Source organism: Punica granatum, chromosome 1 (assembly GCF_007655135.1).
Source record: "Punica granatum isolate Tunisia-2019 chromosome 1, ASM765513v2, whole genome shotgun sequence".
NCBI lineage: Eukaryota > Viridiplantae > Streptophyta > Magnoliopsida > Myrtales > Lythraceae > Punica > Punica granatum.
In genome coordinates, this window is record NC_045127.1 from 4,143,724 (window position 1) to 4,166,876 (window position 23,153).

Consider the following 23,153-nt stretch of genomic DNA (forward strand, 5'->3'; position numbering starts at 1 on the left):
GGCCCGGCAAGCGGCGGCCCACGAAATCGCCATGAGAGAGACAGCGAGAGCCCCTTCGCGGTATACCGAGCAGAAAACCAAGCAAGCACTCATTTTTCTGGTTACACCCACCGCCATGGAATCAGAGGCGCAAATGAAGCTTGTGATGGGCCTCTCCCTTCTGGTGGTCTTGACCGCCGGAGTCCACGGGTGGACCGGTGAGATCCGGGGACGCGTTGTCTTCGACGTGTGCGGCGATTCCTCCATTGGTCCCGAGGATCACATCCTTGAAGGTAGAAACTAATTGAGCTCTTGAACTGATAATTCGTGGTTTGATGGGTGAGTGATTCAGTCCGGTCTGTGTTGAATTGGCTCAGCCACTTCTGCTGGGGTGGTTCTCATATCTTCTCTGTGAGTCCTGCGAGAAATTCGGGTCAATCTTGCATCAGAGCGTTGTATTACTGACATCGATCATTTTCAGATTAGCATATGCAAGGTACTGTTGCTTAAGGATAGCACTTTCATGTGTTAGGCAGAACCGGTCATGTCTTGTCATAGCCGTATACCGTGATCGTATACGATCGAGTGTTTGGTCTTCGCAACTTAGTCGTGTTAGCCTGCAAATGCAAGCCTTTCCATCCGTTTTCAGTCTGCTTTGTCTCATATCGGCATCAATTCTTGTCAGTTCCAGGTTGATTTACAATGTTGTATTATCGGGTTTGAGCATTTTTGCATAGTGGTTCTGTGTAATGTCTTATTCGGATCATTATGGAGGAGCAATGGGTTGCTTCTTTTGTGTCAAAATCTTGTTTTCGATTTGAGGATTGAATCTGCTTCGCTTCAGAAGCAAAGCTTGAATTACTCTTATGTTTCCACCTTCCATTTGCTATTTTTCCTTAAAGATTCATTCTGACTCTATCACAGCTTCCTTATTGTGGACATCGATCTGATTCCGTATTGCCACAAAAAGTATGCTGATTGGTCTAATGATCTTGCTGTATGTCATTGTTATTGCATTCCAGTCGGGGATGCTAAGGGAGCCTCTACATCTTTTACGCGATAATGCTTGTCAATTCATGGACCTTGGATATAATGTTACGCCGGACTTAGTTGCATGGTCTTCCATCGGAAAATGTGTTTCTTGTCTTTTTACATCCCTGCCTTAAAACTTGTTGAAATTCCGAGGTCTATTCTCAATAGTGAATCTAGTGATGATCAATTCTTGGGCTTCCAATGATCCATGGAAGAAGTGTAGAAGATTTAAGCTCTCTATTGTGTCTGGGAAATGCAGGTGCCGAGGTGGCGGTTCTCTGCATAACAAAATCAGGGGAAGTCGTGAACTATCAAGCATTCACGGAGTCTACATGGTAGCGGAAACGTTGCCCGAGAGCGAGCGGTGGGACGCGTGCCTGGCCCGGCCTATCAGCAGCTTCCATGAAGGCTGCTCCCGTCTCGGACGGGGGAGTGCAGGGGTCAAGTTCGCCTATAGTCACCTCTCAGGTTACTTCCATACAGTTCGGCCATTTGTGTATTGACCCGCCTCTGATGTTCCATCGTCCTGCATGTAATGTGAGCGTTGGTTTCATGCTCCGTGCTTACAGTACGATGTACGTATATCAGATCGAAAAACGTCCATTCTCAACAATACCGAAAATGGATGCTCTGTTGTATTTGCGATAATCGTATGTAACATGACATAGAGAACAGCAGACTCTACATAGTTGGGAAACTACCATATTATTCGGTTCGCCATGTCTCCTTGCTTGTGAGAGCCCAGGCGGGTCAAACATTACAGGATGGAATGAAATCGGCAGTACAAATTATCGATAATGAAATCGGCGTCAACATTCTGCCAACATTTTGGGATCTCCACCACCCCGCCCTTCTTCCACTCATCCTTCTCACGACTTTCGTGCCCATCCTCCTCCTCCAAACACAAAACCAAGATCTCCTCCGATCCACTCTTCTTCCAGTTATCCTTCCCGCGAACTTCATGCTCCTCATCCTCCAAAACACACAGCTAGAAGTTCTACCTATTCTTCGTACTATCACGAAACCCCTCAACAACACATTCCCCAGAATTACCCTTCCGAGCAGCAACATCATTCCACGGGTTACTCCTCGGAACAGTTCTCTCGGATCCCACAAATCCCACATAATTATTCCTCAGACCATTATGATTATCTGCCGCAGTCACAGCAGCACATACCGAACAATTACCCGTCTCAGGACAACCCTCCTTACTCCTACCCAAACTACCAATCTTACCCAAGCTTTACGGAGAGCAGCCTGCCATCAGTACGACCCACGATTCTTCTTACTGTCAAGGTCCTGAGACTTCTCATATTCCTTCAAACAAAAGCTATCCCCTGGGTTCCTCAGTATGGCTCTTCCTCCTCTAGCAGCAGAACAAATGGGTATCAAACTTCCCACTTGGACCATTTTACAATGCCTGCGAGCTTCGGCAAAGTTTAACTTGTCCAGTCTGCTGGTCTGTAAGTCACTCCTAATCAATATTCTTCGATATCCAACCGACTCAGGTAGAAGAGCTTCTTTGTGTTTAATTGTACCTTTGTATTTCTTGGTTGATTTGCGGCTGATGATGCGGAGCTCACAAGGATGAACAGCCCGAGGGACAGAGTATTGGAGTGGTTCCTTGGATTGAGCGAAGATGAAGAGATGTGCCTGACAAAGATAGTCATGAGGTACAAGAACGAGAAGCCCGAGGACTGAGACGACACAGGATTCCCATTTAGTGGTAATGTCGCTGCAAGCCATAATACGGAGGTACGGTTGTTCCAAAATTCTGGAGTGTTGTTTATGGTCGGGATTCAATCTTGGCTTATCGAATAACCATCAGTTTCTATCTCGTAAAAACGCAAGATCCCCGGGGGTAGGAATTGGATTGGCCAAATAGTCAATCACTGCCATCGACTGCACGTCCGTCACTGTCTGTGGCAGGCTCGGTTTTGTTTTCTCCAAGATTTTGTCGTAACTAGGAATTAATCTCTCATGTTATGTTTTAGATTACAGGGAATGGTAGCTTCGATGGCTCGGTTACCAACCTTCAGGCGGCGATTCGGGAACCTGGGGAAAATGCTGTATGCGGAGGCTGTCCAAGCCATTGCATCGGACAACAGTATGGGAGTAGTGATACCTGTCAAGGGCTCTAAGGAAGCAGAGTAGAGCAGAGCCCACAAGAGGCAGCCAATGCCTGATAGTCTGGTCAAGGATTGTTCCCCTTTAGTTTGCTCTGCTTTCCACTTAAAACCGTTTCGTTTCCTTCTGTATGTATTTGGTTGTATAATAAGTTACAGAAATGTCGATATACAGAATTTGCTCTTCAATACCAAAACATTAGCACTATGTTCAATCAAACTGTGATCTCTGTCGAGTCGTTGCATGGGCAATTCTTTTGTGTGGAGTCTTAACAAAAAAGATAAGAAACCGGGAGCACCCTGTTTTCTCACGTTGGCAGATTGTGTTCCTCTATTCTTGTTCGGAAGCAACAGCTCGGTGTTGCCGAGAAACCATGGCCGTAGAATGAGATAGAGAGCAGGCCCTAGAAAGGGAACCACTGAGAGCGGGAGAAGCCAAAATCCCTCGTCAAACCTGCCATACAGGTGAAAGTCATTATGTTCTTTGTTCGAACGCATCTAAAATGGTGTAACTTCGGACAGCATAGAAAAGTCATAGGCATGTGACATGGATTTGCACTGCAGTGAAGGTCCCGAAGTGTCACAAATCCCGTTTTCCTCCTCTTTTCAACTCGAAAAACAAGATTATTGCACCAAAATGCACATAGCCACATCAAAACAGGAAAGAACAAACATTGACATTGATAAAACTCCAAGCAGGTTATTATCATTCGACTTCGTCTGCATATAGACTGCAGAAAAATATCCTATCTTGCAAAACAAAGAGAGAGCAAGATTTTACAATATCGTGCAAAATTTAAAGCTTTAGTGAGTTGGGGGGCAATTCAATGTCAGACGCTGATAAGAACCAATAAAACCATCATCTCCTTTCAAAAACGAGAGCTTTAGCAGGAAGTACATGTCTCTGGACTGCAGAGAGCTTGAATATGTCAAAAATGTAATATGTTATCCAAAAAGAGAAAAAGATTTGTAAACAAAATGATCGAATGGAGTCCTTAATCATCACTAGCAAAAGCGCAAGAAAATACTCTCGCGTTGGCTTCAACATTTGTACGTCCTCGGATATATATAGAAACCATATTTTTCTTTTCCCCCTGCCCCTCTTCCTCTTCTTTGCTTCGCTTCGGGTTAAGGGCGGATGGAACATCTCACTATTACTTATGCATATACCCGATAGATCTCCATTCATTGGCAACCTCGAAAGGAAAAAGAAACAGCAGATCGTAGATGATGGGTTGGAAGACACTCGCCAAAAAGAATATAAGGAGCCAAAAGCTTATCTTAAAGTCCAACTAAATAAAAGGCGAAAATTATGATCCATATTTCAATGTAAAAAAAATGTGTGCGCCAAAATACTATGCTTTCACTACTTAACGAACAACTTTGATTACGAAAGCATGAAACAAAAAGTCAAAAGCGACCCTCTTCCGCTTGGCTCGATCGATCCATAATTGAGACCATGCCTGTAGCTGATCAGCGGGAGCACCTGCTGCTATTTGAGTAAGAATCAATCCATAGAAGTACCTCCCCCTGAACTTTGAGCCTCTCCTCTCCTGGTCACGGCCACCGAGTTCAGTTACAAAAAGGGAACAGATCAAAGGAAAGCCACGATATACACAGCATATACAATACAGATGCATTAATACACCTAAACATGGTGTGTGTGTGTGTGTGTGTGTGTGTGTATCTATATACAGCTCATGTGCCAATCTGAACCTTTCTTTCCCGAGCTAAACCAATTACAAGAAATGCATGCTTATCATAAGCAAAAATTAATTGTGCAAAATTCAAGCAACAGTTGCTTCTGCTATATATGTCCTCGAGGTTTTGGTGTACAATTAAACAGACATATACTATATATACGTACAGGCGAGTATCAGGATGGATATCAGCCAGTCATTCCTTTCCCGATGTGAGAAATTAGAAGAAAGAAACACACATAATCGACGGGGGCAGAAAACTAAGTGAATAGACGGGTAAAGCCCCTGATTAAATAACAGGGTTAAGAACTCCCCGGCAGAAAACTAAGGGGATGGAATATATACAAAAGGTATCACGACCAACCAAAACGAGAAAATATAGGACCAGGAAATCTTCTTTTCACGGTTAATATATATATATATATATAATAACCTCAAGAGGGATAACGTGCATGTATTTACTCACATGGGAAAACAACCGTAGAGGTATCCACCAGAGCCGACCTCCCCAGCCACATAGCTGAAGGATCCAAGCAGGACACAATTGATACAACGTCCCTTTGGATCACCACGCTGCTTTCTCTTCCTCTCATCAGCACTGGTTTTCTTTTCCAGACGAACAACGTCAAAAGTGAAACGCAACTTTCCATAGCCACGCGTCATTAGATCAGTATTTTTGCTGAAACCACACGAGAAAATCACAGCCTGCCCACCCCCAATATCCAGCACCCTGCGCTGCCCGGAATAGATTTTACTGCCGATTTTCCCGGGTCCTGTATGGCGAACTGGGATGAGTTCCGGTGGTCGATCCTTGTTCTCCTGTGCAAGATCGCAGGCAATGAGACAGGCCCCTTTGAGGTGAGATGGGAACGGAAACCATGGGAACGGAAACCAAGGATACCAAAGACCATCCACAACTTCGGACCCACGAGTTTGCTGAACCTCCGGCAACCAGCCAAACCTCGAGCTCTTCTTCCACCCTTCACATGGATGGTTGCAATCCAGCTCGTAGATTTGCAGAGAGCAGCCCAGCATCAATACAATGCAAGATCCCATAGCACTGCAAGATTGCACTTCGTAATCGCTCGGTTCGCAGAAGTCATGAGGATCGAGTTCGGGTTCGGGGAGGGACACCCATTCATTGGAGCATGGGTCAAAAACTTCAGCCCGTGGTTCGTCCTTATCAGAAGAAGAAGAAGGAGCGAACGACTTTGGGAGCACGTACAGCTTCCCAAGGAGAGAGATGACAAATGGCTCAATTTTGGGGGCTCTCAGACTAGGCCCCTTCCGCAGATAGGCGAGGGGGTTCTCTACGGGATGTGAGGTGGCTGGGGGGAGAAGGCGTGTGTCGAGGATATAGACGTCGAGAGAGGGATCTTCTTTTCTTGGGGAAGGAAGACACCAACTGCCTCCAATCATGTAGATTGAGGAGCCAATGCATCCGAAACCCATTTCTATTGGGAGATCACGGGGTCGGAGAGTGAGGACGGGCTGTTGTGGCAAGGGCTCATGAGGAGGATGGGTAACAGGGAAAGCATGGATTGTGTAAAGTGACTCGGTCTTGAGGTCTTTGGGGGCAAGGTGAGTAGGGTGGAAGTAGACCACATATACCGACGTCCCACTCTCGTCACATGTAACAGGCTGCTCGGGCATCGTTGCTCCTTCCTCCCTCCCTCCCTCTCGGAAACTAGGAAACTTACTACGTACCTGTAATTTATAGAGAGGCAGCTGCAAGCAACGGAGCAATTAGACAAGATATATATATTATCGGATAGAAGAAGACACCATGCCCATGCATGAATCGCATCAAAAACTAAGGCAGGTGCATACATAGCATAGATAAGGGAAGAGGCTCCCCGTAGAAAACAAGGTGGATGGAAATTGGAAAGGATCGACATAAACAGAGGACTCGACGGACGGAGCAATCGAGGGTTATAGAGCTCAAACATCAAACTGACACTAACTATTAAGCAACAACAACCGCAGCACACAGCAATAGACCAGTCTCTAAATTGAACGTCAGCAACTGAAAACAATCGCAAAATCATTCAATCGGCGAGGAAGAAGAAGAAGGAGGAGGAGGAGGATAATTAGGGTTTACAAACTACAAATTATCCCTAAAATCATTCACTCATAGTCGCTGACGATAGATTCACCGATCGCCTACCTCTTTCACGCTGCCCTTCCCTTCTCTGATCAAACCTTGCTTCCCTTCTCTGATCACACCTTGCTTGCTTGCAATTGGCTCTGCCAGGGCTCCCTGCGCCGCCTGTACGTAGTCAATAGGATCGGGTTCGAGTTTTGATTCGTTTCTGATCTTAAAAGAAAAGAGAGGAGGAAAGAAACGTCGTCGTTTTTAAACGTCAAAGTCATCAATTTCACGAGCCCCTCGTCGCTTACTACTGTAAGGCCGTGAAAACCCTTCATCCAAGAATCCCTCGTATTCATTCGGAGGTAGCTCGTGCTAGGTCTTGTTTGATTAGTGACGAGCTTCGATTTCTGTTTGTTGTTGTTCTTCTCCCCACCTTGTTTGTCAGGTAGACTGTATGCGATGGATCGTGGTCTGAAGATCCCTGCAGGGGAGCGTACGAAGACCGCCAACGCCCTCTTGAATTCCCTCATCAAACAGCTGGAAAAGGTACCAATCCATCAATCTACCGATCCATTTATATGTCGAGAGTGGGGTAAATGGGATGCAGTATCTGCTTATCGAACTCGAGATTATCTTTGATTGTACTTTTGAGCTGATTCGACCGACATTTCTGGAACTTTAATATTGAAACGATGTGTTTCCATGTAATTCTACCATTGAAGGTGAATACTGCACGAAGTGGAATTTGTGCTTTCTTCGTGATTCCTGGCCCATTTGCACTGACTAAGGGGTGCTGTGTTGACGTTGCGCAGTTGCCCGATCTTCAAGTGCTAAATTGGATAACTGGGATCCGCTTTGCAGCTGAATATCTCTCAGTTGTTCATGCTGCCTGTAATGCCCATACATCATTTGTAAACTCGTGGCAGTTTTAATAATCCTTTGCTTCAGCTAGATTTCAATCGGGAATTTTATTTTTTATTTTTTTCCGTGGGCTCAAGTTAAAATGACCATCTCTGGTGCTAGTTACATGTCTCAGTATTTCGAGTTCTGCTGATATATTAGCTAGTTTTGGGAGTTAGTGAGCTTCAGATAATTTTTATTTTAACATTACTAAGTGGTTTAACTTCTATGGAGGCTTCATTTGGTTCCAGTATCGATTGCACTGGTACCTAGGCCCCAGATTATTATTTTTCTGAATGACTGGTTGCCTAATATTTATGTGCGGAAAACAATTGGTGGGCTGCAGTTTGCAGTTCAAATTAATTGTCGTGTTGGGCTGCCTGTAATGCCTGCACAGTTTTTCCATGATCTTGTCAAGTTCTGAAGGGTCTTGCATGATTTGTCATAATTATATTTTTCATTAGTGTATTATGTCTCATCTTCAACTTGAGACTTTTATAGCCGCTAACATTTGCGATATATAATGTCGTGTGGCAGTACAATAGTAAGGCAGCATAGCCAAAATGACTTGGGAGAATCCTTATTTCAATTGCATTGCACTATTTAGCTTCTTGTTTCAGAAGCCTCTCCTCTCTTCCTGCATACATTACTATTAAATTTGTCATTTTAACTCTTTATGTTGCAAAAATCTTTTTGGGTAAGAGATGGCTCTGGTCAGACCCAACTGATTTTGATTTCGACTCAAGTTTACAGTAGTAGGGTAATGTAAGATTTTTTTTTCCTGCCTCTGCCTGATTCAACTCCGTAAGTGGGCAACCCAGTTCTATCTGACATCATGGTCATTTACAGGACAAGAAATCGCTAAATCTTGGGCCTGAAGACAGTTTGCATTTGGAAGTGTTTGCCTTGAATGTCTTTGCAAAGGCTGATAAACGCCCAGCTGACTTGTACGATGCATTCTCTTCCTGATAATATTTAGTTTTCTTTAGAAATTTATTTGTTGGCTTCTTGCTTTTCAAGAATTTTGTGTCCCCCACCTTGGAGATTGTAGCTTCTAGTGGACGCCCTTTTTGCTGCCAAACCTATCTGAATCATCTTTGCGTGCTAGGCTTTATGATATCGGCTTGATATATGCATAATTATGGGACATCCGTAGAGATCCTCTATACATCGGGATCACACAATGATGTAGTCTCTTGCATAATGTATTTTTCAATTATGTCGGGCTTTTGTTTTCTTGACTTTGTAATGTACGCTATCCCACTATGAACTTGGCTTTAGAATTATGTTATATAAAAAAGGGAGGGGGAACTGAGTAAACAATTCAATAATTGTTGGTACAACCCAAGTTTTTGATGTCATCTAAGACCACGAATAAACCTTATCTTGGGAACTATTCATCTTTCCACATTCAGTTCCTCCCTTTTTATCTTCTCTGGAAGTGAAGCTATTGTGTATGATTCTGAAATGTTTTAAATGCGTACTTGTGACAGGAATACTGCAAAAACGTTTTATGCTGCGAGCATCTTCTTTGAGATTCTCAGCCAATTTGGTCCCCTTCAGCCTGATGTGCATTGATTCTTGTTTTTTGCATAATGCTGTCTTCGGGACAGAACTATCAGATGGCAACCTCTTGAGATTTTTTGGATGCATGCAAATAATTTTGTCAGTTCTACTTTATGAATCAAATCGTCAAGGTTTTTTCTTTTCATACAGCTTGAGCAGAAACAGAAGTATTTTTTCTTCCCCCTCCAGTTCTAGCTAACATTATGGTCATTTACAGGACAAGAAGTCGCTAAATCTTGGGCCCGAAGACAGTTTGCTTTTGGAAGGGTTTGCTTTGAATGTCTTTGCAAAGGCTGATAAACAAGATCGTGCTGGGCGAGCTGACTTTTATGATGCATTCTCTTCCAGATAATATTTAGTTTTCTTTAGAAATTTATCTGCTGGCTTCTTGCTTTTCAAGAATTTTGTGTCCCCCACCTTGGAGATTGTAGCTTCTAGTGGACATCCTTTTTGCTGCCAAACCTATCTGAGTAATCTTTGCGTGTTAGGTTTTATGAGATCGGCTTGTGATATGCATAATTATGGGACATCCATAGAGATCTTCTATACATCGGGATCACATAGTGATGTAGTCTCTTGCGTAATGTATTTTTCAATTATGTCGGGCTTTTGTTTTCTTGACTTTGTAATGTACGCTATCCCACTATGAACTTGGCTCTAGAATTATGTTATATAAAAAAAAGGAAAAAAAAAACTGAGAAAACAATTCAATAATTGTTGGGTACAACCGCAAAGGATTTTGGTGTTATCTGAGACCATGAATAAACCTTATCTTGGGAACTATTCATCTTTCCACATTCAGTTCCTCCCTTTTTATATTCCCTGGAAGTGAAGCTATTGTGTATGATTCTGAAATGTTTTAAATGCGTACTTGTGACCGGAATACTGCGAAAACGTTATATGCTGCAAGCATCTTCGTTTAGATTCTCAACCAATTTATTCCCCTTCAGCCTGATGTGATTTGATTCATGAAGTAGAACTGACACAATAATTTGCACGCATCCACAAAATCTCAGGAGCTTGCCATCTGTTAGTTCTGTCCCAAAGGCAAGCATTATGGAAAGCAGCAGATATAAGAAAGGCTTTGAAGGAAGGAAGGAAGCTCGTCCCTGGGCCTCCTGCTGGTGAAGATGATCTGTCTGTGCCATCGAGAACGCCTGGTGGATCTTATATATGTTTCCTGTATCTAGTTCCTTGTTTAGCTTTATTGGTTCTATTGCCTGCCTATTTGATGTTTAAACTACCATTTTTATTGAAACCAAGAAATGATCAGAGGTTGAATTTTCTGGATTAACATTCCACGGTGACATTGTTTATGACTGTTAATTCACTTTGCAGGACCTTGGTGTGAATCCTGCACCGGAGCCTGACCTGTCACCTCAGCCTCATGAAAGAATAGAGCATCAACATTCTGCCAACATTTCGGGGATCTCCACCACCCCACCCTTCTTCCAGTTATCCTTCTAATGACTTTCATGCTTATCATCCTCCTCCAAACACAAAACCAGGATCCCCTCCGCTCCACTGTTCTTCCAGTTATCCTTCCCATGACCTTCATGCTCCTCATCCTCCAAACACACGGCCAGAAAGTTCTACCTATTCTTCGTGCTATCAAGAAACCTCTCAACAATAGAGTCCCCAGAATTACCGTTCGGAGCAGCAACTTCAGTCCACGGGTTACTCCTCGGAACATTTCTCTCAGATCCCACAAATCCCACATAATTATCCCTCAGACCATTATAATTATCTGCCGCAATCACAGCAGGACATACCGAACAATTACCTGTCTCAGGACAACCCTCCTTACTCCCACCGAAACTTCCAATCCTACCCAAGCTTTACGAAGAGCAGCCTGCCATCAGTACCGGCCCACGATCCTTCTTACTATGAAGGTCCTGAGACTTCTCATATTCCTTCAAACAAAAGCTATCCCTCGGTTCCTCAGTATGGCTCTTCCTTCTCTAGCAGCAGAACAAATGGGAGTGTCTCATCCCAATCTGTCCTGGCTCCTACTCCAGCCCAAGCATACCAATACGGCAGCAATTACCGGCCACCGCCTGAGAAAATTGCCGAGGCCCACAAGGCTGTTGGATTCGCTGTTGGGGCTTAAGCTTTTGATGATGTCTCTGTCGCAGTGGACTACCTGAGGAATCGCTTGAGCTTCTTACAAAACCATCAGCGAGTCAGTAGTAGTGTTCCCGAGTTTTATGGACCTGTGATTTGGACGCTGATAAGTGATGAGCGTGCTGTCATGATTTATCTCCTGTACTTGCTTTATTTGTGAAGGATTTGGTCACTTTTCTTGTAGATATTGGGATTTACGTTGTGAGCCTTTCGAAGCGCGGGTCTCATGGTCTGTCAGGCTCGATGGTATGAATTTCGGAGTAACAAGATAAATTTGGGACAACCACCAGGTTCACTTGTGATTGCAAATGGTGGACTATCTTTTGATTGAACAAAACGTTTTTAGAAAATTTGGTAAACCTTGCTGGAATTGTCCAGATTTCTGTTGAACCAGATGAAAATAGTTCATTCACGAACGAACAATTCCAGATCTTCGGAGTAAAACTAGAGAAAGTGGTGAAAAGGGGAACTTTTGACTCTCGATTCCTTACCCAATCGTGGCATGAGAGCATGAAATGGTCAGCCCGGAGGCTCCAGTTCCAGATTAGATGCTTTGTAGAAATAATATTGATGTAGTCGACGACTGCACGTCCTATGGCGTTTTAATCTCATGGGACCCGTGTTTGTAGAGGTATTCAACCATCATGATGATGCTGAACAGGAGGAAGGATACGAGGGCCTCATCAGGGTCTGTGGTCAGATAAATGTTGCCCTTCTCCGTCTCACTAACGAATAATCCCTTCGTGGAGTATATGCTCTTGCACGGACCATAATGGAACATGGGAGGCTCTCCTCCTCGGTACACATAAATCCTGAAGAGCTTGTCCATTTCGAGGTAACTCCTACAGCAACAATGTTATAAGATGTCTAATGATGAAAACTTCACATGCGAAGGGGCGCTACACGCGGCATTTTGGAAGAAAACACATGGACTTCTACTCTATTCAGAAATTCTCTATCCATCATATTGTGGATAATTTGAGTCTGCTGGAAATTTCTTCTTCCACATGTTTTATGTTGATATAATTGGTCGGAATAATATGAATTCGGATGGGAATTTACCGGTGGAAAGCATTGGGGATTCCGGTAGATGGGTCCTCTAGGAACATAGTCAGGGTCTTCATGGACTGATGTTAGGCTCCGGATGACAGCTGCATCTCTTCACTGTATGCTCAGGTTCGATCGGAGTCTCTATTGTCCTGTTCTCCTCATTATCATTCTCCTAATTGTGGTACAAGGCACATCAATTAGAGTTCCCGAGAAAAAAATAATGGATATAAAGGGATAAGGGAGAATGTTCAGAAGAAAGTTCATTCGAATATCGAGTTTTGAATTTTCACAGCGCTATAATATTGGAGGCAGAACTAGAAGGTGTTATTGAGGACCATACATTTATTACACGGTGATAACTGATATGTACTTATGACGGTATTCTATCAAAACATTCGAGCCAGAAAGAAAAGTTACCGCATGACGGGCTCGACTCGACAAACAGCTATTCGGATGAATTATGTGAAACCTTTCCGATAAAGGAACAGAAAATGCCGGGACTGATGAGACCGCATCGGAGTAATTCAATGGAGCCTCCATAAGACCTGGTAAATCTGCTGGGCCGGGGGGCAGGGGAAGCAGAAGCAGAAGAAGGAGAAGGAAGAAGTCCGCGAATTCCATGTCGAAAAGATAACAAGTGAAAAGTATCTCTCCGGGCCGAGACTTGAACTGAGGAGAGAGATGAAGAGCAGAGGCAGGCAGGACAAGGAACATAATCAAAAGTGAGGAAGAGAACCCGAAAGAATTGCATGAAGAAGGCTGCTGCTAGCTGGATGAACAACAATGTTGCCGCCTAAAGGATCATTGCTTCTCCTCCTCCTCCCTCTAGTCAGATTGAGATACGTATGGAATGCTGATGGACCATAAGTACGTAACTTCGAGTTAATATGAATGAGTCATGAACTACTAGTCGAACATGATCATCGTCATTTTCGTCTTCTTCGGAAAACGTCTTCCCTGGGGGATTGACTGGTAGGAGTTTTTATGGTCTCTTCATGAAGGAGGGAGGAGAAATAGGAAAGAAAAAGGTGTGGAAGGATTATATTCATTGCTTGGGCAGTCAAGTTATTCCTTGCGGCTCATCAGAATCAATGGAATCACTCCTCTCTTCTGCTTCTTTCACTATGTGCATGCTTGCTTACAGTTCAAGTCTCCTGCGACTGCTATGCTTCTTCGTGTACACGGGGGATTTTCCAGCATCCTGTGGCCGAAGATTTCAGTCACTGCGTATGAAATGTTTTCATCTTCCAAAAAAAAAATGTTTTGCACTTGTAAGAAAAATAAAGCCTCGACATTTGCAATACAATCAATCACATGCGGTCGACTGTCTCGTCACTTTGCTTCTGTACAAGTAAGAAACAGTTGTTCTTCGAGTACGAAAAAGTTTTGTACTTCGAAACATCGAGTTACGAAACATTGTATAAACAGTCAACTGCACATATAGTTGATTGCGTTGTGTATACAGTCGTTCATAGCAATGTTTCCGTATTTCGAAACATTGTTTTTCGAGTACGAAAATATTTTGTGTTGAGATATGTTGTTCTACAAGAAAAAATTGATAAAGAAATCACAGGTATCTTGCCGACTTCTAATAGTCGAGCGTCTCCTCTCAAGCTTAAGTGTGGCATTCATTTTCATTTGTCGTCCCCCGTCCTCTCGAGCAAGGAAGTCTAGCCTCGGCTCGCATTCAGTTCTTGAGTGCGGATTCTTCATATCCATGTGGCACGTGTAGATGAAGCATCAAAGCCACATGTTGTCACGTGGAAACGGGTGTTGAGATATGACTACATATATGGAAAATTGAATAGAAAAAAACTATTAAAAATTTATATGAGATTGAATACCACAATCTATCAGATCTAATTTTTAAATTGAAAATGAGCACAATCGCGTATGAGTTCAGTGATAATTTCACATTTCGGTCTTGAGGTCTTTGGGGGCAAGGTAAGCAGGGTGGAAGTAGACCACATATACCGACGTCCCACTCTCATCACATGTAACAAGCTGGTCGGGCATCGTTGCTCCTCCCTCCCTCCCTCCCTCCCTCTCGGAAACTAGGAAACTTACTACGTACCTGTAATTTATAGATAGGCAGCAGCAAGCAAAGGAGCAATTAGACAAGATATATATATATATATAGCTTATCTAGAAAACAAGGTGGATGGAAATTGGAAAGGATCGACACAAACAGAGGACTCGACAGACGGAGCGATCGAGGGTTATAGAGCTCAAACATCAAACTGACACTAATTATTAAGCAACAACAACCGCAGCACACAGCAATAGACCAGTCTCGAAATTGAACGTCAGCAACTGACAACAATCGCAAAATCATTCAATCGGTGAGGAAGAAGGAGGAGGAGGAGGAGGAGGAGGAGGATAATTAGGGTTTACAAACTACAAATTATCCCTAAAATCATTCACTCATAGTCGCTGACGATAGATTCACCGATCGCCTACCTCTTTCACGCTGCCCTTCCCTTCTCTGATCAAACCTTGCTTGCTTGCTTGCCTCCCCTCGGCTACGGCAACTGGCTCTGCCAGGGCTCCCTGCGCCGCCTGTATGTCGTCAATTGGGTTGGGTTCGAGTTTTGATTCGTTTCTGATCTTAAAAGAAAAGAGAGGAGGGCCAAAAAAAAAAAAAAAAGAGGAAAGAAAAGATCGCATTTTTTAAAGGCCGCGGAAAGAAACGTCGTCGTTTAAAACGTCAAAGTCATCAATTTCACAGAGCCTCTTTCCTCCTCTCTTGGTCCTCTCTCTCTCCGTGTCGCCTAACTGAACAGCAGCAGGGGAAGGAGCTGAAGGATCAGCCATGGCCAGTGATCACGAGCCGGCGAAGATCTTACTGCCGTACCTCCAGAGAGCTGATGAGCTGCAGGAGCACGAGCCCCTCGTCGCTTACAACTGTAAGGCCGTGAAAACCCTTCATCCAAGAATCCCTTGTATTCATTCGGAGGTAGCTCGTGCTAGGTCTTGTTTGATTAGTGACGAGCTTCCATTTCTGTTTGTTGTTGTTCTTCTCCCCGCCTTGTTTGTCAGGTAGACTGTATGCGATGGATCGTGGTCCGAAGATCCCTGCAGGGGAGCGTACGAAGACCGCCAACGCCCTCTTGAATTCCCTCATCAAACAGCTGGAAAAGTTACCAATCCATCAATCTACCGATCCATTTATATGTCGAGAGTGGGGTAAATGGGATGCAGTATCTGCTTATCGAACTCGAGATTATCTTTGATTGTACTTTTGAGCTGATTCGACCGACATTTCTGGAACTTTAATATTGAAACGATGCGTTTCCATGTAGTTCTACCATTGAAGGTGAATACCGCACGAAGTGGAATTTGTGCTTTCTTCGTGATTCCTGGCCCATTTGCACTGACTAAGGGGTGCTGTGTTGACGTTGCGCAGTTGCCCGATCTTCAAGTGCTAAATTGGATAACTGGGATCCGCTTTGCAGCTGAATATCTCTCAGTTGTTCATGCTGCCTGTAATGCCCATACATTATTTGTAAACTCGTGGCAGTTTTAATAATCCTTTGCTTCAGCTAGATTTCAACTGGGAATTTTATTTTTTTCCTTGGGCTTAAGTTAAAATGACCATCTCTGGTGCTAGTTACATGTCTCAGTATTTCTAGTTCTGCTGATATATTAGCTAGTTTTGGGAGTTAGTGAGCTTCAGATAATTTTTATTTTAACATTACTAAGTGGGAGAACTTCTATGGAGGCTTCATTTGGTTCCAGTAACGATTGCACTGGTACCTAGGCCCCAGATTATTATTTTTCTGAATGACTGGTTGCCTAATATTTATGTGCGGAAAACAATTGGTGGGCTGCAGTTTGCAGTTCAAATTAATTGTCGTGTTGGGCTGCCTGTAATGCCTGCACAGTTTTTCCGTGATCTTGTCAACTTCTGAAGGGTCGTGGATGATTTGTCATAATTATATTTTTCATTAGTGTATTATGTCTCATCTTCAACTTGAGACTTTTGTAGCCGCTAACATTTGCGATATATAATGTCGTGTGGCAGTACAATAGTAAGGCAGCATAGCCAAAATGACTTGGGAGAAACCTTATTTCAATTGCATTGCACTATTTAGCTTCTTGTCTCAGGAGCCTCTCCTCTCTTCCTGCATGCATTACTATTAAATTTGTCATTTTAACTCTTTATGTTGCAAAAATCTTTTTTGGGTAAGAGATGGCTCTGGTCAGACCCGACTGATTTTACAGTAGTGGGGTAATGTAAGATTTTCTTCCTGCCTCTGCCTGATTCAACTCCGTAAGTGAGCATCCGCCATCACAAGAGCTCCCCCCCCGCGGGGTGTTCTAGCTGACATTATGGTCATTTACAGGACAAGAAATCGCTAAATCTTGGGCCCGAAGACAGTTTGCATGGAAGGGTTTGCCTTGAATGTCTTTGCAAAGGCTGATAAACAAGATCGTGCTGGGCGAGCTGACTTGTATGATGCATTCTCTTCCTGATAATATTTAGTTTTCTTTAGAAATTTATTTGTTGGCTTCTTGCTTTTCAAGAATTTTGTGTCCCCCACCTTGGAGATTGTAGCTTCTAGTGGACGCCCTTTTTGCTGCCAAACCTATCTGAGTCATCTTTCTGTGTTAGGCTTTATGAGATCGGGTTGATATATGCATAACTCCGGGACATCCCTAGAGATCTTCTATACAACAGGATCACACAATGATGTAGTCTCTTGCATAATGTATTTTTCAATTATATCGGGCTTTTGTTTTCTTGACTTTGTAATGTACGCTATCCCACTATGAACTTGGCTTTAGAATTATGTTATATAAAAAAAAAAGGAAAAAAAAAGAAAAAAGAAAAAAGAAAAACTGATAAAATGATTCAATAATTGCTCTTCGTTGCCACGCCCGAACCTGGATGTGCCTACACAGCCCATCAAGTGTCAATTATCATGCTACAGTTGTTGATGTTTTGATTCTTCTTGCCTTTTTTGCCAGATTTGGTCTTCGGCCGGATTTCGCAATCCTTCACGAATCATGTCGGGTCTCTACACTTCTTCACGCCATTAGAAGCTTCTCATACAATGATTGATTTATATTATATACACTCAATCAGTCAGCTGAACTAGTAAAACCTTTATCGATCCAAGTGTTTATACAAAGTAGCTAGCAACCGTCGAAGTCCAAGACCTATTATGTCAGTTCTACTTTATGAATCAAATCGTCGAGGATTTTTCTTTTCATACAGCTTGAGCAGAAACAGAAGTATGCAGCTTGGAAAGCAGCAGATATAAGAAAGGCTTTGAACGAAGGAAGGAAGGAAGCCCGTCCCTGGGCCTCCTGCTGGTGAAGATGATCTGTCTGTGCCGCCGAGTACATTTGGTGGATCTTATGTATGTTTCCTGTATCTAGTTCCTTGTTTAGCCTTATTGGTTCTATTGCCCTGCCTATTTGATGTTTAAACTACCATTTTTATTGAACCAAGAAATAATCAGAGGTTGATATCGTTTATGACTGTTAATTCACTTTGCAGGACCTTGGTGTGAATCCAGCACCGGAGCCTGACCTGTCACCTCGGCCTCATGAGAGAATAGGGCGTCAACATTCTGCCAACATTTTGGGATCTCCACCACCCCGCCCTTCTTCCACTCATCCTTCTCACGACTTTCATGCCCATCCTCCTCCTCCAAACACAAAACCAAGATCTCCTCCGATCCACTCTTCTTCCAGTTATCCTTCCCGCGAACTTCATGCTCCTCATCCTCCAAACACACAGCTAGAAAGTTCTACCTATTCTTCGTACTATCAAGAAACCCCTCAACAACACATTCCCCAGAATTACCCTTCCGAGCAGCAACATCAGTCCACGGGTTACTCCTCGGAACAGTTCTCTCGGATCCCACAAATCCCACATAATTATTCCTCAGACCATTATGATTATCTGCCGCAGTCACAGCAGCACATACCGAACAATTACCCGTCTCAGGACAACCCTCCTTACTCCTACCCAAACTACCAATCTTACCCAAGCTTTACGGAGAGCAGCCTGCCATCAGTACGACCCACGATTCTTCTTACTGTCAAGGTCCTGAGACTTCTCATATTCCTTCAAACAAAAGCTATCCCCTGGGTTCCTCAGTATGGCTCTTCCTCCTCTAGCAGCAGAACAAATGGGTATCAAACTTCCCACTTGGACCATTTTACAATGCCTGCGAGCTTCGGCAAAGTTTAACTTGTCCAGTCTGCTGGTCTGTAAGTCACTCCTAATCAATATTCTTCGATATCCAACCGACTCAGGTAGAAGAGCTTCTTTGTGTTTAATTGTACCTTTGTATTTCTTGGTTGATTTGCGGCTGATGATGCGGAGCTCACAAGGATGAACAGCCCGAGGGACAGAGTATTGGAGTGGTTCCTTGGATTGAGCGAAGATGAAGAGATGTGCCTGACAAAGATAGTCATGAGGTACAAGAACGAGAAGCCCGAGGACTGAGACGACACAGGATTCCCATTTAGTGGTAATGTCGCTGCAAGCCATAATACGGAGGTACGGTTGTTCCAAAATTCTGGAGTGTTGTTTATGGTCGGGATTCAATCTTGGCTTATCGAATAACCATCAGTTTCTATCTCGTAAAAACGCAAGATCCCCGGGGGTAGGAATTGGATTGGCCAAATAGTCAATCACTGCCATCGACTGCACGTCCGTCACTGTCTGTGGCAGGCTCGGTTTTGTTTTCTCCAAGATTTTGTCGTAACTAGGAATTAATCTCTCATGTTATGTTTTAGATTACAGGGAATGGTAGCTTCGATGGCTCGGTTACCAACCTTCAGGCGGCGATTCGGGAACCTGGGGAAAATGCTGTATGCGGAGGCTGTCCAAGCCATTGCATCGGACAACAGTATGGGAGTAGTGATACCTGTCAAGGGCTCTAAGGAAGCAGAGTAGAGCAGAGCCCACAAGAGGCAGCCAATGCCTGATAGTCTGGTCAAGGATTGTTCCCCTTTAGTTTGCTCTGCTTTCCACTTAAAACCGTTTCGTTTCCTTCTGTATGTATTTGGTTGTATAATAAGTTACAGAAATGTCGATATACAGAATTTGCTCTTCAATACCAAAACATTAGCACTATGTTCAATCAAACTGTGATCTCTGTCGAGTCGTTGCATGGGCAATTCTTTTGTGTGGAGTCTTAACAAAAAAGATAAGAAACCGGGAGCACCCTGTTTTCTCACGTTGGCAGATTGTGTTCCTCTATTCTTGTTCGGAAGCAACAGCTCGGTGTTGCCGAGAAACCATGGCCGTAGAATGAGATAGAGAGCAGGCCCTAGAAAGGGAACCACTGAGAGCGGGAGAAGCCAAAATCCCTCGTCAAACCTGCCATACAGGTGAAAGTCATTATGTTCTTTGTTCGAACGCATCTAAAATGGTGTAACTTCGGACAGCATAGAAAAGTCATAGGCATGTGACATGGATTTGCACTGCAGTGAAGGTCCCGAAGTGTCACAAATCCCGTTTTCCTCCTCTTTTCAACTCGAAAAACAAGATTATTGCACCAAAATGCACATAGCCACATCAAAACAGGAAAGAACAAACATTGACATTGATAAAACTCCAAGCAGGTTATTATCATTCGACTTCGTCTGCATATAGACTGCAGAAAAATATCCTATCTTGCAAAACAAAGAGAGAGCAAGATTTTCCAATATCGTGCAAAATTTAAAGCTTTAGTGAGTTGGGGGGCAATTCAGTGTCAGACGCTGATAAGAACCAATAAAACCATCATTGTCAAAAATATAATATGTTATCCAAAAAGACAAAAGATTTGTAAACAAAATGATCGAATGGAGTCCTTAATCATCACTAGCAAAAGCGCGAGAAAATACTCTCGCGTTGGCTTGAACATTTGTACGTCCTCGGATATATATATATATATAAACCATATTTTTCTTTTCCCCCTGCCCCTCTTCCTCTTCTTTGCTTCGCTTCGGGTTAAGGGCAGATGGAACATCTCACTACTACTTATGCATATACCCGATAGCATGCCTGTAACTGATCAGCAGGAGCACCTGCTGCTATTTGAGTAAGAATCAATCCATAGAAGTACCTCCCCCTGAACTTTGAGCCTCTCCTCTCCTGGTCACGGCCACCGAGTTCAGTTACAAAAAGACAACAGATCAAAGGAAAGCCACGACATGCACAGCATATACAATACAGATATATTAATACACCTAAACATATATACAGCTCATGTGCCAATCTGAACCTTTCGTTCCCGAGCTAAACCAATTAAAAGAAATGCATGCGTATCATAACCTATGATTACTAATTAATTGCGCAAAATTCAAGCTTGTGAGCCAACAACAGTTGCTTCTGCTATATATGTCCTCGAGGTTTTGGTGTACAATTAAACAGACACACATTATATACGTACAGGCGAGCATCAGGATGGATATCAGCCAGTCATTCCTTTCCCGATGTGAGAAATTAGAAGAAAGAAACACATATAATCGACGGGGGCACAAAACTAAGTGAATATACGGGTAAAGCCCCTGATTAAATAACAGGGTTAAGAACTCCCCGGCAGAAAACAAAGGGGATGGAATATATACAAAAGGTGTCACGACCAACCAGAACGAGAAAATATAGGACCGCGAAAGCTTCTTTTCACGGTTAACCTCAAGAGGGATAACGGGCATGTATTTACTCACATGGGAAAACAACCGCAGAGGTATCCACTAGAGCCGACCTCCCCAACCACATAGCTCAATGATCTAAGCAGGACACAATTGATAAAACGACCCTTTGGATTGCCACGCTGCTTTCTCTTCCTCTCATCAGCACCAGTTTTCTTTTCCAGACGAACAACGTCAAAAGTGAAACGCAACTTTCCATAGTCATGTGCCATTAGATCAGTATTTTTGATGAAACCACACGAGAAAATCACAGCCTGCCCACCCCCAATATCCAGCACCCTGCGCTGCCCAGAATAGATTTTACTGCCTATTTTCCCAGGTCCAGTATGGCGAACCGGGATGAATTCCGGTGGCCGATCCTTGTTCTCCTGTGCAAGATCGCAGGCCAAGAGACAGGCCCCTTCGAGGTGAGATGGGAACGGAAACCATGGGAACGGAAACCAAGGATACCAAAGACCATCCACAACTTCGGACCCACGAGTTTGCTGAACCTCCGGCAACCAGCCAAACCTCGAGCTCTTCTTCCATCCTTCACATGGATGGTTGCAATCCAGCTCGTAGACCAGATAGCAGCCCAGCATCAGTACAATGCAAGATCCCATAGCATTGCAAGATCGCACTATGTAATCGCTCGGTAAAGTGAAGTCATCAGGATCGAGTTTGGGTTCGGGGAGGGACACCCACTCATCGGAGCATGGGTCGAAAACTTCAGCCCATGGTCCGTCCTTATCAGAAGAAGAAGGAGCGAACGACTTTGGGAGCAGGTACAGCTTCCCAAGGAGAGGGATGACAAGTGGGTCAATTTTGGGGGCTCTCAGACTAGGCCCCTTCCGCAGATAGGCGAGGGGGTTCTCTACGGGATGTGAGGTGGCTGGGGGGAGAAGGCGTGTGTCGAGGATATAAACGTCAAGAGAGGGATCTTTTCTTGGGGAAGGAAAACACCACCTGCCTCCAATCATGTAGATTGAGGAGCCAATGCATGCGAAACCCATTCCTATTGGGAGATCACGGGGCCGGAGAGTGAGGACGGGCTGTTGTGGCAAGGGCTCATGAGGAAGATGGGTAACAGGGAAAGCATGGATTGTGTAGAGTGACTCGGTCTTGAGGTCTTTGGGGGCAAGGTAAGCAGGGTGGAAGTAGACCACATATACCGACGTCCCACTCTCATCACATGTAACAAGCTGGTCGGGCATCGTTGCTCCTCCCTCCCTCCCTCCCTCCCTCTCGGAAACTAGGAAACTTACTACGTACCTGTAATTTATAGATAGGCAGCAGCAAGCAAAGAAGCAATTAGACAAGATATATATATATATATATATTATCGGATAGAAGAAGACACCATGCCCATGGATGAATCGTATCAAAAACTAAGGCAGGTACATACATAGCATAGACAATGGGAAGAGGCTCCCCGTAGAAAACAAGGTGGATGGAAATTGGAAAGGATCGACACAAACAGAGGACTCGACAGACGGAGCGATCGAGGGTTATAGAGCTCAAACATCAAACTGACACTAATTATTAAGCAACAACAACCGCAGCACACAGCAATAGACCAGTCTCGAAATTGAACGTCAGCAACTGACAACAATCGCAAAATCATTCAATCGGTGAGGAAGGAGGAGGAGGAGGAGGAGGATAATTAGGGTTTACAAACTACAAATTATCCCTAAAATCATTCACTCATAGTCGCTGACGATAGATTCACCGATCGCCTACCTCTTTCACGCTGCCCTTCCCTTCTCTGATCAAACCTTGCTTGCTTGCTTGCCTCCCCTCGGCTACGGCAACTGGCTCTGCCAGGGCTCCCTGCGCCGCCTGTATGTCGTCAATTGGGTTGGGTTCGAGTTTTGATTCGTTTCTGATCTTAAAAGAAAAGAGAGGAGGGCCAAAAAAAAAAAAAAAAGAGGAAAGAAAAGATCG

General features: G+C 43.8%; 4 protein-coding genes and 1 pseudogene across 11 annotated transcripts; 3 read left to right on the plus strand and 2 right to left on the minus strand.

Moving 5' to 3' along the window:
- Positions 1-51: 51 nt before the first annotated feature.
- LOC116211851 lies at positions 52-3,357 on the plus strand (annotated as a pseudogene).
- LOC116211793 lies at positions 3,198-7,232 on the minus strand. Its single transcript, XM_031546309.1, has 3 exons — positions 7,005-7,232; positions 5,304-6,565; positions 3,198-3,591 (listed from the first exon to the last, which is right to left on the minus strand). Exons 2-3 carry the CDS (start codon positions 6,488-6,490, stop codon positions 3,291-3,293), a joined length of 1,488 nt encoding a protein of 495 aa, XP_031402169.1. The 5' UTR covers positions 6,491-6,565; positions 7,005-7,232; the 3' UTR covers positions 3,198-3,290.
- On the minus strand, positions 4,394-23,097 carry LOC116211803. Of its 5 annotated transcripts, none has more exons than XM_031546342.1 (4): positions 22,950-23,097; positions 21,246-22,481; positions 20,604-20,670; positions 4,394-4,623 (listed from the first exon to the last, which is right to left on the minus strand). In XM_031546342.1, the coding sequence occupies exons 2-3, from the start codon at positions 22,421-22,423 to the stop codon at positions 20,625-20,627; spliced, it is 1,224 nt and encodes a 407-aa protein (XP_031402202.1). In that variant the 5' UTR covers positions 22,424-22,481; positions 22,950-23,097; the 3' UTR covers positions 4,394-4,623; positions 20,604-20,624. The 5 variants fall into 5 exon arrangements, with proteins under 5 accessions (XP_031402202.1, XP_031402195.1, XP_031402211.1 ...); XM_031546335.1 differs by having other exon boundaries at positions 4,394-4,600; positions 20,581-20,670; XM_031546351.1 differs by lacking the exon at positions 4,394-4,623 and adding an exon at positions 19,518-19,911.
- On the plus strand, positions 7,248-11,734 carry LOC116209856 (protein HOMOLOG OF MAMMALIAN LYST-INTERACTING PROTEIN 5-like). The gene is made up of 7 exons (XM_031543627.1): positions 7,248-7,475; positions 8,679-8,776; positions 9,323-9,398; positions 9,546-9,562; positions 10,443-10,577; positions 10,734-10,740; positions 11,029-11,734. Exons 1-7 carry the CDS (start codon positions 7,389-7,391, stop codon positions 11,503-11,505), a joined length of 897 nt encoding a protein of 298 aa, XP_031399487.1. The 5' UTR covers positions 7,248-7,388; the 3' UTR covers positions 11,506-11,734.
- On the plus strand, positions 15,252-17,317 carry LOC116211861 (protein HOMOLOG OF MAMMALIAN LYST-INTERACTING PROTEIN 5-like). Of its 4 annotated transcripts, none has more exons than XR_004157767.1 (4): positions 15,252-15,475; positions 15,609-15,755; positions 15,872-16,805; positions 16,916-17,317. XR_004157767.1 is itself a non-coding variant. In XM_031546390.1 (4 exons), exons 1-4 carry the CDS (start codon positions 15,382-15,384, stop codon positions 16,991-16,993), a joined length of 333 nt encoding a protein of 110 aa, XP_031402250.1. In that variant the 5' UTR covers positions 15,252-15,381; the 3' UTR covers positions 16,994-17,317. The 4 variants fall into 4 exon arrangements, 3 of the variants coding, with proteins under 3 accessions (XP_031402250.1, XP_031402257.1, XP_031402265.1); XM_031546390.1 differs by having other exon boundaries at positions 15,872-15,885; XM_031546397.1 differs by lacking the exon at positions 15,872-16,805 and having other exon boundaries at positions 15,253-15,475.
- Positions 23,098-23,153: the final 56 nt, after the last annotated feature.

Bases quoted from the DNA above. Each gene is read 5' to 3' on its own strand.
- LOC116209856 (XM_031543627.1), top strand. From the start codon at position 7,389: ATGGATCGTGGTCTGAAGATCCCTGCAGGGGAGCGTACGAAGACCGCC. The intron at 7,476-8,678 runs GTACCAATCCAT...GGTCATTTACAG, and splicing joins TCATCAAACAGCTGGAAAAG to GACAAGAAATCGCTAAATCT. The intron at 8,777-9,322 runs GTACGATGCATT...TACTTGTGACAG, and splicing joins GATAAACGCCCAGCTGACTT to GAATACTGCAAAAACGTTTT.
- LOC116211861 (XM_031546390.1), top strand. From the start codon at position 15,382: ATGGCCAGTGATCACGAGCCGGCGAAGATCTTACTGCCGTACCTCCAG. The intron at 15,476-15,608 runs GTAAGGCCGTGA...CTTGTTTGTCAG, and splicing joins GCCCCTCGTCGCTTACAACT to GTAGACTGTATGCGATGGAT.
- LOC116211803 (XM_031546318.1), bottom strand. From the start codon at position 22,423: ATGCCCGACCAGCTTGTTACATGTGATGAGAGTGGGACGTCGGTATAT. The intron at 19,912-21,245 runs GTGAGTAAATAC...CCTGTATGGCAG, and splicing joins CTCTGCGGTTGTTTTCCCAT to GTTTGACGAGGGATTTTGGC.
- LOC116211793 (XM_031546309.1), bottom strand. From the start codon at position 6,490: ATGCCCGAGCAGCCTGTTACATGTGACGAGAGTGGGACGTCGGTATAT. The intron at 3,592-5,303 runs GTGAGTAAATAC...CCTGTATGGCAG, and splicing joins CTCTACGGTTGTTTTCCCAT to GTTTGACGAGGGATTTTGGC.